Source organism: Rhamphochromis longiceps, linkage group LG11 (assembly GCF_057381845.1).
Source record: "Rhamphochromis longiceps isolate RC_006_pf linkage group LG11, R_longiceps_female_GT1.1, whole genome shotgun sequence".
Classification (NCBI taxonomy): domain Eukaryota; kingdom Metazoa; phylum Chordata; class Actinopteri; order Cichliformes; family Cichlidae; genus Rhamphochromis; species Rhamphochromis longiceps.
Window position 1 is genome coordinate 10,155,862 of NC_140567.1, and position 12,751 is coordinate 10,168,612.

Consider the following 12,751-nt stretch of genomic DNA (forward strand, 5'->3'; position numbering starts at 1 on the left):
GAGTTTTCCTATCATTTTTTAAAAAGGGTTCAGTCTTGAAGAATAACTCTCCAGGCTCTCTATAGGTCTTTCAAAGTTTTTCTATCTTTCTATCTAAAACTATAGAAAGAAAGTAAAGCAGATTAACAGTATCTGAAGTTCATGTGAGTACGAAAAAGGAAAATGTCCAGCACAGGACCTTAGAGATGCATTTCGGTTGCTTTTTCACTGCATTTCAGCGATGTTGGAGATCTTGTCAAAACTGATACAATTATTAATGCAGAAATCCACAGTTAGATTTTTGTTCACCATGAAATACAATCTGGACAGACTGATTGGCAAAGGCTTCATTTTCCCACATGACAATGATCCCAAACACACTGCCAAAGCAGTAAAAAAATATGCTTGTAAGGACTTCATAATAATATCACATTATTAAGGTATTAGTAAAGCTTTAGCAAGTTCTTAATTCATCATTTATATATCATATCATCATTCCAATATGAATGATGAATTAAGTACTTGCTAATATCTTACTAATAATATTAATAAAGCTTAATAGTGTGACATTATTGTAAAATGCTACTGTATTCTTATATATACTCCACAGTGGAGTACTATCTGTCATGGATTGGCCTTCCCAGAGCCCAGACGTCAACATTGTTGAAGCAGTATTTGAACATCTCGTCAGATAATAATAATCTGTCAGAGGGACATACAACAGCATTTAAATACCTCTGACAGATGGAAAGAAGAGCTTTGAATGTCCTTCGAGAAGCCTGGAGAGAACTTGAAGATGTCTTAAAGAAGAAAGCTGGAAAGCTTGGATAAATATATTAATATATATTAAAAATATATGGTTGGCTCAATACTTTGCACAGCAGTAACTAATACAGCAATAAAGAATTTTATGCTTAAAGGTCAAATCCACCTTAAGCAGTATACCCTGATGTTTATAGTTATTACAAAAATACATTCATGTGATTCCTCCTTTATTGAAATTTGCCATGTTATTTAGTTGTTTGCTGTGTCGCGATGTGTGTGTATGCTGTGTGTGTATGCATGTAGTGGCTCTTCCCACAGTCACCGGCCTCCAGCTGTTTGATGTGAGTCACAACACCATGAAAATAAAATGGAACAGTGCGGATGGAGTCTCTGGCTACATGCTGCTTTATGCACCTCTGACAGATGACTTGGATGAGAAAGAGGTAGTAACAAAAAATAATAAAATAAGGGGAGGATGAATTGTTTATTTAGTTCAAAGTTGTAAACCTGGAATTTGCTAACATGACAGCCAAAGTTTTGTTTTAAATCCTGAAGTTTCTTTTTGTCCCTAGATAAGGGTGTCAGATGCAGTGACGGAGCTGGAGCTGGATGGGTTGATCCCTCACACCGAATACACCGTCACTGTTTATGCCATGTTCGGCGAGGAGGCCAGTGAACCTGTTACAAACCAGGAAACCACATGTGAGTAATGCACACCCAAACAGTTTTTAATTCTTAGCCTTTTTTATTAAAATTAATAAAAATTCAAATAACCCAATAGTCAGACATTCAAACATTGTAAAAGAGAAAACTGGATCATATGTGTTCTTCATAAAAAGTGTCCTTAATCTCAAAAACTCAGACTGGTTCTCATGAAGCTGGTAAAAATGGCTGAAACAGTGATGTTTTCTCCAAGGTCAAAGCTCATAGTTGTTATGCGGCAATAACTGTAGACAGCTGACCTTCTTTCCACATATGATAATAGTCTGCTCTGATTGTCTCTTACAAAATAAGAAAAATTTGCCTATTTATTGTAATAAAGAAATTAAATCCAAGTGTCTTTGACTGATGTCTAATTTAGTCACTTAATCATTGTGAACAGACGTCCATACCATGTCCACTCCGTGTACGCAGACTACTTCATTGTTTTCCAACCATTTGGAGCCACGGCACATATTTCACATTAGAAAAATCACACAGCACAAAAAGCATATTTGTAATTTTTCCTCGTGCACCAGGAATAGTGGAATTGGCTCGGTTTGTCACCAGTATACCATTTTTTCTTTCTTCTGACCACTACTCATGCTAGGGCCTTCTCCATGACCCGGGTCAGATTGACTACTTTTGCTTTTCAAATATTTATCGACTACTATCTGGCTGTGTCGTCTCACTCACGGCATGACTATTACGTAATTTCGTCTTTGCCTTCTTCTGTTTTCACTGGCAGTTGGCAACCCAACTGCTAGTGGCAGTACAACTACTACTAGATGGTAGTTGTATTGCCCTCTAGTGGAAGAGAATGTAATTGTTCTGCCCGTTACTCATGCCGGTTGCTTAAAGGTGGAACCTGATTAGTTCACATGAAGCCTAACAAGCAGCTAGCAGCACCCACCCATCACCAACAGCTTTATACTTAATATTAATTTAAATGGGTGAGGTAAAAAGAAATCACACCACAAGCAGTTAATATGTCCAAAAAATACCAAAACTACTTTTATACAAGGCTGAACACATGCTCATTTTTGCTCCAAAGTTAGACTCAGTCTTTGGCATGGGCTTCCTTTTTTTTCACAGCCAGGGTTTAACGCCTGATCAGCCTGAGCTTTCTGTCTCTCCCCCTCCAGTACCACTGAGTCCTCCCAGCAACCTCCAGTTTTCTGACATTACCCACAACTCGGCCCACATCAGCTGGGACCCCGCACCTGGTGGAGTTAATGGTTACCGCATCATGTGGGACAAGACAGACGGACTAGTCACAGACGAGGTGACGTGTGACCGTTTTTTTTTTTTCTTTCATGTTTTCGGAATTTTGTTTCTGAGTGCCAAGATTAAATAAGAAATTAGAAAAAAAGAAATGAGAAAGGGATGAACAGTCGAATAATAAAGGGCTAAAAGCCTAACAATAATCATATGAATGGAAAATTTACAGATACTGCAGTTTACGATACTGATAAAGCTTAGTCTTCTGGAAATGTTCTGTGTTATGAATATCATAGATGAAGACTTGAAAAATATCCCTACATTGAGTCTTAGTAGACTTGCTGTCTTTCAAGTTAGTAGTGTTTATCTTGTTCTCTGTTTAAGAGGCATAGCAGTGGGTTTGTCTGTGGCTACATGATGTTTCTCTGTGTTTCCTGCAGGTGGAGGTTGGTTCAGTGAGTTCTTATGACCTCGGTGAGCTGACGTCTTTGACGGAGTACTCAGTGGCAATTTTTGCCCTGTACAACGAGGGCGAATCAGAACCGCTCACCGATGCGTTCACCACCAGTAAGAAACTGGCTTTTGACTTTTGCGAGTCGCCGTCACCAGTGGAGAACAAATTTTTGTTTTCTGTATTCTTGTTTCCCAACATCTCTGTTGAGGACAATTTAGCCTCAATCTCCAGAAAATAGTTCTATCAATATCATTAAAAGGCAAACCATTTCTCTTATAGTGCCAAACAGTGGTGAATTTTATTACCCTCAGTGGTCCTTTTGCTATTTTGGCAACCTGCCCATCACATTTACACCTCAGCATAATAGCCCAGTCACATTAAAAGGTCATTTCACTGTCCCTGACTATTCCGTCACGCTAACAGATATTGATTTGTTGGAATATCCCTTTGCAACAAGCAGTTGGGCTCCAGCGCTGAGTCAGCTCAAAGAAATGCGTCTGGCAAGCAACTATTAAACTATCCACTTTAAAAGGACTGTTTGCATTTTTTATTTATCTCCTGGCAAAGTTTGTTTAATGGACCAGTTTTCAGAAAGGGGGCTTTATGAACTAACGAAAATGCAATGGCACGTTTCAGCTGTTTGAGTGGGAAGCGGTAGGTTCACACCAAAACGGTGCGACGGTGCTTTTCCGAGAACATTTTGCTGAACTGACAGTTATGTTATAAATTGGCCCAGCAAAAAAGTTTCATAAACTTACAGTGTAATCAGGGCAGAATTGAAAATATTATTGAATTTATGTGAATATTAACACATGAGAAAAAAGGAGGGGAAAAAGAGTCTCAGCTTTTCTGTCTTTCAGCTCCAGTTCCTGGTCCTCTGAATCTACACTCCAGTGAGGTCCGCACGGACAGCTTTAAGGTCAGCTGGGATCACTCAGCCAGTGACATTATTCTCTACAGACTCTCCTGGACACCATTCGATGGTGGCAACACAAAAGAGGTTAGTTCCACTAAAATACAGAAGGTACAGCACTGTGCAAAAGTCTTGAGCCATCCTCCTTTTTCTATATTTTGTTAGGAAAATACTTTAGTAATGTTGACGTCCAGGCTCTGGGGAGACCAATCCATGACAGATAAGACTCCACTGTCGGCTTTTCTGTATAAGTATACAGTAGCATTTTACAATAATGTCACACTAATAATTATTAAGGTATTAGTAAGCGTTTAATTCATTATTTATGCCGCATTGCCATTTGTAAATACAGATATATTATTATTACTATGATTATTATTAGTTACTAGCAGTGCATGCTACACCATGCACAGCAGTATACTAAGGAGGAATGATGATAAATAAAATATGAATTAAACACTTGCTAAAACTTTACTAATACCTTACTAATGCTTAAAAGTATGATATTATTATGAAGAGCTATCAAGTATATTTTTACTGCTCTGGGTCTGCGTTTGGGATCATTGTCATGTGGAAAAATGAAGTGTTTGCCAATCAGTGTTTCCAGATGGCTTTGGCTGGTGAATCAAAGTCTGACTGTACTTTTCTGCGCTCATAATTGCATCACTGGCTAAAATTCAGCTCCCAAAGCATTACACAGTCTCCACTTGTTTGTAGTTGCAGATACACGTACGTCTCTCCTGACCTTGACATGTTGATGACAATATGAACAAAAGATTTCAGACCTGTTGCTTCTCATTTTCATCCCAGTTCTTTATCCCAGTTCTGGCCCTTCAGGTCAGCTGAAGTGGCAGAGGCATCTCTCAGGTCCTGTGTCAGATGAATTTTCTCCTATTTGTTAAATGCAGGACTTTCAAATACTCTTCATCAGCCTACCACTTCTTCTTTTGCCACTTTTTCAGTTTCCTAAATATCTTGGGACTGCACGCCATCCCAAGATATTTTATCCCAGGTTTTGTACTAATAGCTCTTTGGGAATCTTTAAAAATGTATAAGAAAGTTTGGCTTCTTGGTAGCAAAATATAAAGAAATAAAGGCTGGCTTCAGACTTTTGCACAGTACTGCATGTGTTTTAGATCAGTAAGAGTCAAGCCTCCAACAGCATAGAATCACAAGGTTAAGCTTGCAGTGTTATTATGCAAACAAAACATATTATTAAGCATCTGAAGAAAATAATCTGCATGGATTTCATTTAGCCTGGAGTCCAGTCATTATCTCTTTTTAAGAGGAAGCAGTAGCTCCACTCCATGCGCATGGATAAAGAGCAGTCTGTCTCCTATAGACTTACACAGAAGCTTAACTACACTACCGGTAGCTGGTAAAACCTCTGGCTTGGTTGAGTATAAATAAAGGCTGAATAAATCTAGAAATTAATGGCTAGGGTGTTTTATTACTATGATCTGGGGTTTAGAGACAGCTGCAAGGCAGCGATAGAGCCCTTAGAGTGTGTGTCTGTGTGTGTGTTTGTGTGTTTTGCTGAGAGTCATCGAAGCTGAAAATAACACTCTGGGGAGCTGGAGAGGTGGGCTGGTAATACCGCCAGACTAGAGAAAGGGATACATGCAGCTTTTCTCTGTTTCTCACCCACATACTCCGTGTGCTGGCACACACACACACACATTTACATCCTTCATCGATTTTCTCGGTATTGTTACATCTGAGAGGGGATTAGACATAATGCATACAGCACAGAGTGAAATGTTATCCATACAAAAACTTTATGATAATTTGATATCTTTCTTTTTAAGTTGTCTTTTCTTTTTTCAAAAACGTATCTGCATGAGTCTCAGGAAACAATAAAATAAAACAGAAAATTTTACATTAAATGGAAGAAGATGTAAAAAGGAAAGGGAGACAATGACTCATAAACAATACACTTGCTTCAGGGAAAGCACAAATTGCCCCCGTTGGTAAAATCTGCATGCAACTGTACCTCGGAGGGTTTTGCAAAGAAACAAATACCTCCGCATAATCTGGTTATTGAGCCATCTGGAGCAAATACTAATTTCAGGGTTTCTCTCGGTAGAAGTGTGCTGTACTCTTGTTGACCTCTTTGTGTGTACCTTGGGGTCTGATTTTTTCCTGTATAAAACAATTTGTAGTGGTTCTTTGGACTAGTGCAGATGCAGCAAGTCCAACTGGAAGCATTTTGTGTTCGTAGGAAACCACACACACCTGTGATAGTTATATCATAGGAAACATGTAATCCAGTAAGACTTATGCTCATGTTATTTTTGTTTTGTTCAACATAACAATGAAAATACTACATGTAATCTCCATGCATACCTGCTTCATTACCACCTGCACTACCATTTCCTGCTGTTTCTCCCTCTACCTGCAGAAATTATGAGATGACTTATTATTTTAGGTTTTCAGCGGCTTTCTCTCCTAAAACTCAGTCACGACCTTGGAATTTGACAGCCTGGAGTTTTTCATTAGAGTATTAATAACATCATCAGACTGTTTGATAACATTCTTGCTGTTTTGCAATATTTGAACTTACAAAATTCTTCAGATTCAACTTGTTCTGGCAAATATAGCAGCAAATAAAAACACAAATCACTTAAAGTTTTTAAGTGAGTTTATCACTTAACTGTAATTGCTTCAGTAACAATACTGCTGAAAGTACTGTCTATATTTTTTGTTTTGTCTGAACAAAGTTATAGAACAACAAATCTGACATTTTTGGAAACTATCAGCCATCACGTCTCTAAAGTTTGGAGAGACCGCGCTGTTGGAAATCAGATCTAATATGAGGTTTGTTTCTTTCCTGTAGGTGGTCTTGAGTGGAAGTGATAACAGATACACACTGACCGGCCTCAGTCCCTCCACTGAGTATGAAGTTATGCTGACGGCCATATTCAAAGACAAGTCTGAGAGCGACACAGTCTTTGTCACTCAAACCACATGTAAGTGTGACGAGGTTGTTTAACTCACAGAGCTGTGAGTTTTTGCTTTATCTAATCAATATTAAACTTGACAATAGTAAGGCTCACGGCTTTCCTTGAGATGTAATTCCTCCTGATAGAGCACTGCTGTCTGCTTATTATAACAGATCAGTGCAATCACATGTGCATTTAGGATAAGAAAATGAGCATTTCTGAGTCAAAGCAAAGCACTGCATGAACACATTTGCATTGATTTGTTTGTCTCAGCTTATCTCAGGAGAAGAAAATCTATTTTACCATCAGTGATTTGTTACGTATTCCTGTCTAATTGGCTTACTTATCGACACAAAGAGTTGTTGAGCAGAGTTTGAATCCAATTATCTGATTTGTCCTCTTTGTATTTCCCCAGTGCCCACACAGACAACAACAACTTCTACCAAAACCACAGGTAAGAAGCGTCTGAGCTGGCTTTCTGTAAAGCTTCAAAATGTCAGCAAAAACCAGGTCAGCTAGTCTTAGGTACAACTGTGCCATGAAACTTAAAAGCAGTTGCTTTAATTTTTTTGCTAGCATGTGTCCAGTGGACAGAAGGCTAATTTCACTTGGTACTTTTTCTGAAAAACTATCCCTGCAAAGAGACTGGCCAAATTTTAATCATGGCTCAAGCCAAGGCATCTGTCAAGGAAGGCAATTTCCATTTTAATGCGAAAGGCTCCACTAGCTGCCAGTGCAGGCCTATGTTGCCAAAGTGAAAACGTAGTTCTCTTAGTCCTTGTAGCAGATTTTTGGCCATTGTTGCTTATTTATTTTCAAGAAGCAAAAGCAAAATTACCGAGTAATTAGAAAAAGAAATGTTGAAACTGTTCATTTTAAAGAGAAAGTTGAAATGCTGATAAGAGTCTCTCCTAGAAGTTTGAATTTATATAAGTGTGTTTACCAAGTTGGCTTCATCCAGAGACTGGAGTTCAGATTCTGGCTTCTCAAAGGTGACCAAAGGCCATCTGGAATGGGTTTTTGTTGTTTTAGAAGCAGACTACAGCTAATTGAGTCTTGTGGCTTCAAAAGCTTACAAAAGCAACATGTCTCCTTTACTTAAGTTTTTGCCCACTGTCCTAGAAAGTTTCACACAGCACATCTGCTTTGTTTAAAAATCCAAGTGGCCCTCTAAAAAGCACAGTTCAAAGCAGCCGACTAAACACCAGCAGGTTGCCTTTGTTTAAGAAAGAAGAAAAAAAATCATAGTTAGTGCTTTAAGGATGCATCATATAAGCTAAACAAAAGCATTTTGTGAGTGCTTGTGAGAATACTTTTCTTTAGCACCCCAAATCACAGTGTGTCGAGCTGAAACTGAAACTTTCACGCTGGCTTTTTCCCCCTGATATTTTTACAGTGTGAAGAAAATAAAGTTTGAGCCAAGCCTAATTTTTTGAGAAATAATATCTAGAGTAATTTGGTACAGTAACAGCGAATCTGTGATGTGGTGTCTCAGCGGCACGTCAGGCTGTGAGAAACCTTCAGCTGAGTGACGAGACCACCCAGAGCTTAGAGGCTTCGTGGGAGCTGGAAGACCCCAACGTGGAGAGCTACAGGGTCGCCTACACAAGCCTCAGCGGAGATCACAAGGACTCTGTGAGTTGGAGGTTTAAGGGTTTATGTTAGTTCCCAGATTTTAATTATTTTTTTTCCCTCTCAAGAGGTGTTTTAGATCCGGGTTACATGTTTGCAGCTTCTAAAGCTGCCCTCCATCACAAACTGCCTCCCTGGTGAATTGTGAATGCTGATTATGTGGAATAGACAACACTGAAGTTGTTTTTGGAGGAAGATTATTGTTGTTTCCCACCTCCATCCAACTGGATGGCCCTACAGCGGTCAGCGTTGGGTCGTCTGCTACAGTCAGAAAACTGATTACACTTTTAGTCCCGGGCCACTTAGCCCCTCGTTCTTGATCCCTCTATCTCTTCTAAGAGCCCTTGAGCTCAGTGCCATGTACTGACCCTGATCGCTGATGCACACACACACACACACACACACACACACACACACACACACACACACACACACACACACACACACACACACACACACACGAGTAGTCAGCCTTTCCCTTATTCTTCTTCTGTCCCTCTATCTCTCTGTTTCTCTTCTCTATCCTCCAGCCTCCCTTCACTCCCCCTCCCCTCTTTTAATTTCCCAATGTGGTGTCAGAGCCGTAGAAGATGGAGAGTCCAGGCCAGGCCGGCAGACATTCCATTATCTTTTCAGCAGCCATTTACCTCACTGCGAGTGGGGATGGAGGGCAGCAGAGAAAAGAGCAAAAGAAACAAAGGGAGGTGGGAAGAGAAACAAAAGCTGCACAAAATGCGAGGAAGCTTAAACCTGTCTGCCGGCTGATGGCCAAGGGCCGTTCCAGGTCACACGTCTTTTCCAAAGTTTCGGCATGTTTTGTTGCGGACGTGTATGAAAGACAGATGAAAGGAGAAAGAGAGAAAACTCTGTTTGTTTGTTTATGTACCTGAAAATGCACGCGTGTGTCTGCACCTCCACTTGGACACAGTGTTTCAGCACCCAAGTCACAGTGGACAGCTCCTCCCCATCCTTTGGGTCTGAATAGCCTTGTTTCAACACTCATGTCACGTCTTGGTGTAGAAGTTGAAGACCAAGAAGGCAGGACGTGCAAAAATGAGATAAACACAAACAGTAAATTGTAAAGAATAACTGTAATCCAATAGGGTCCAGAAAAGATGAAGACCAGGTAATACAAGACATTCACAACTGTACATGGATGATGCAGTTCACACCTATTGCTATTTATAATATCAGTTAACAGGAGTTTTTAGTCCTGACAGTTTTCAATGAGGAGAGAAAATTTGAAAGAACTGAACTTAATTCATAGTAATAAAATTTTCAGCAATTAGACTCCGAGGAAGCTACATTAGCAGAGCATAGTCCAAAAGTGATACAAAGTAGGACAGGACCTACCCAGGGCCTAAATCCTGGTGGTGGCAGAGATGAAGCAGTGGAGACCCGACAATGAAGTAATATGAAGACTAGACTAGCAGCCCAAACACCCAGGAATGCAGGCAGAAGAGTGAATACTGAATAATCTTCCTTACTGAACTTGCACATAAGTTTCATTATTGAAAGATTGAAATAACTTGGTTGTGTCAGTGCCACGTAGTTTTTCAAGCTCAAATGACTTACAGTTTAGTTACAGATATCCTCAGTTAGATGCCAGAGCAGTCAAAGTGTGCTTTTAAACTGCGTTGCATAATCTCAGTAGTCACGGTTGTTATGGAGCTGCAAATGACTGTAATTTTCATCATTCTAAGCACTTTTAAAGGAGCAATTCGTAATGCTCAACTTTTAGTGCTCAAGCCAACATGACTGAGAGCATGAGTGCCCTGCGTAATGAAAACTTTGACCTCCTACAGTTTCAGGACAGCTGCGGATGAACAATATGTGTGCTACAGTGTAGCTGAAAGCACCTTTAATAAAATCCACTTGGTGTAACTTATCGAGATTGTTTTGCCAGCCAGTGAATCTCATTCTTAGTGTATCTCTATCAAGTTTTAAGTATACTGTAAATTATCAGTCTCATCATGATTAACTTGTTGCCGCAGAAGAAATACTCAGAGTACAGGGGGTGGAGGTGCGGGCTGTTGGATAAAAAAGGAGCTAATTTAAACCAAGTGGTACTTTTAGGATGCAAGCAAACATCCAGGGAAATATTTCAACAGTTATAAATGAAGACGGGGCAGTAATGGGGTTTTTCTCAGCTATTCCCTGCCCCACTTTTGCCATCAACTGACTTTATTGACTGAGCTGAATTGAAAAGACTTCTTAAACTTCCTCCAAATGTCCCTTTAACCCAGCAGAGCAAAGATGCTGTTTCTATACCCAGTGTGCTATATATATATATATATATATATATATATATATATATATATATATATATATATATATATATATATATATATATATATATATATGTGTGTGTGTGTGTGTGTGTGTGTGTGTGTGCCTGTGGCCCATTCAAATGTTCCCAGAATGTGTGCATTCACGTGTGTGTTTGCAATCGTAGATGTCAGTTTCTGGAGGTGAGAGGAGAGCAGTGCTCGAGCCTTTACAATCAGACACCAGCTACAAAGTGACAGTCACTCCGGTGTACAGCGATGGACAAGATGGCCTTGGTGCATCTGCCATGGGTTCCACATGTAAGGCTAACAAACACACAAAATGCAAAGCGCACACACACACACACACACACACACACACATCCCTGGCTTACTGTATTGACCATAATGCTGCGTTTCTCCCTTTTCACAACACAAAGATGCAGCTCCCGGTTTAGGAGAATACTGGAAGTTAATGACAATGAATTTCATCGCTGTGAGCAGGGCTTTCATTTGCATTGCATTAATTTCATGTTCATTTACGTTCTTGAAGGAGATTATAAATCAAAGCCACGACAAATACTGATGCATTCCTAATTGTCTTAATGAAGGCCACTCATAATTGCTGCAGCGCCTTTCATTAATGAGACGATTAAATTATTTTGCTCAGGTCTAATTGATTTTCTCAACTATTCTCTAGATTACCTCTTGTGAGCCAGCAGTGGCTGTCTCCTCATCGCACAGAGAATTGAAATGTCAGACAAAACATGTCTTCTTTTTAGATGAGAGCACTATAAGTCATTGTAATGCAAATAAAAATCTACTTAGCTTGAAGAATTATGCATCAGAGCCTGGTGTACAGTAAGAGATGATTTTGTGTGTTTTTTTCAGTGATGAATATTATTCCCTAAATCAGTTCCTGAAGTAATGTGTTATTTCTCTAATGTGGAAGTGCACAACTCACACTCAGCCCTGTCAAGGCTGGATATTAGACCTGTAACACCTAAAAGCGTCTCTTGTAAATTCAAAGACTCTCAAGTGCTGAAAGCATGAAAAACTGTCCCAGTGGACAGCAATTGTTCTATCAAGCTGAATATAAGCGCTGAGCTTCAGATTTATATAATTAAACATTAATTTTATCATTTTTATTTAGAAGTCCTTGGGTTGATTGTCTTTATAACTGATGACTTAGGTGAATTAGTTCTTATGTTAAAGTTTTAGCATGTGTTAGTAATATCAGCTGCAGTTCTTAGAAGCTCTTCTATGTTCTGGTTTTGCTTTGTTTTTGGCAGTGCCGCTCTTGCCTCCTGAAAATCTGCGTGTGTCAGAGGAGTGGTTCAATCGCCTCAGGGTCTCGTGGGATCCACCTCGGTCTCCTGTTGAGGGTTACAAGATCGTCTACCAGCCCCTCTATGGTACACACACACACACACACACGCACACATACATTCTGTTTATTACTATTATTCTATCTAAATATACCTTCTTTTTCACCTTCCTTTGTCTAGCAAAGGAATATACAGTCACTCAGGGCTCTGCTAGGTATGGCTAATCACATGGCAACAACAGTGCATTTAGGCATGTAGACAAAATCAAGATGACCTGCTGAAGTTCAAGCTGAGCATCAGAATGCATAAGAAACATGATTTAAGTGACTTTGGGCATGGCATGAATCTTGGTGCCAGATGGACTGGTCTAAGCATTTCAGAACTGCTGATCTGCACACACATAAGACATGAAACCTTGAGGCGGATGGGCTACAGCAGCAGAAGACCACTCCTGCTTCCAGTAGGTTAACGCCCCCTGTCACAAAGCTCAAATTATCTCAAACTGGTTTCTTGAATATGGCCATCTCAATTAAACAGACCAAATGTGGGAG

At 39.7% G+C, this 12,751-nt stretch overlaps 1 protein-coding gene across 5 annotated transcripts in view; it reads left to right on the forward strand.

Moving 5' to 3' along the window:
* The window catches only part of col14a1a (collagen, type XIV, alpha 1a), a 165,764-nt gene that overhangs the window by 50,644 nt on the left and 102,369 nt on the right, over window positions 1–12,751 (forward strand). For all 5 annotated transcript variants that reach the window (XM_085422276.1, XM_085422275.1, XM_085422274.1 and 2 more), the window contains 10 exons: window positions 1,048–1,187; window positions 1,317–1,446; window positions 2,589–2,728; window positions 3,105–3,231; window positions 3,979–4,118; window positions 6,868–7,000; window positions 7,389–7,427; window positions 8,469–8,608; window positions 11,061–11,193; window positions 12,165–12,287. In XM_085422276.1, the coding sequence (XP_085278402.1) occupies window positions 1,048–1,187; window positions 1,317–1,446; window positions 2,589–2,728; window positions 3,105–3,231; window positions 3,979–4,118; window positions 6,868–7,000; window positions 7,389–7,427; window positions 8,469–8,608; window positions 11,061–11,193; window positions 12,165–12,287 (1,245 nt within the window). The remainder of the gene's footprint in view (window positions 1–1,047; window positions 1,188–1,316; window positions 1,447–2,588; window positions 2,729–3,104; window positions 3,232–3,978; window positions 4,119–6,867; window positions 7,001–7,388; window positions 7,428–8,468; window positions 8,609–11,060; window positions 11,194–12,164; window positions 12,288–12,751) is intronic.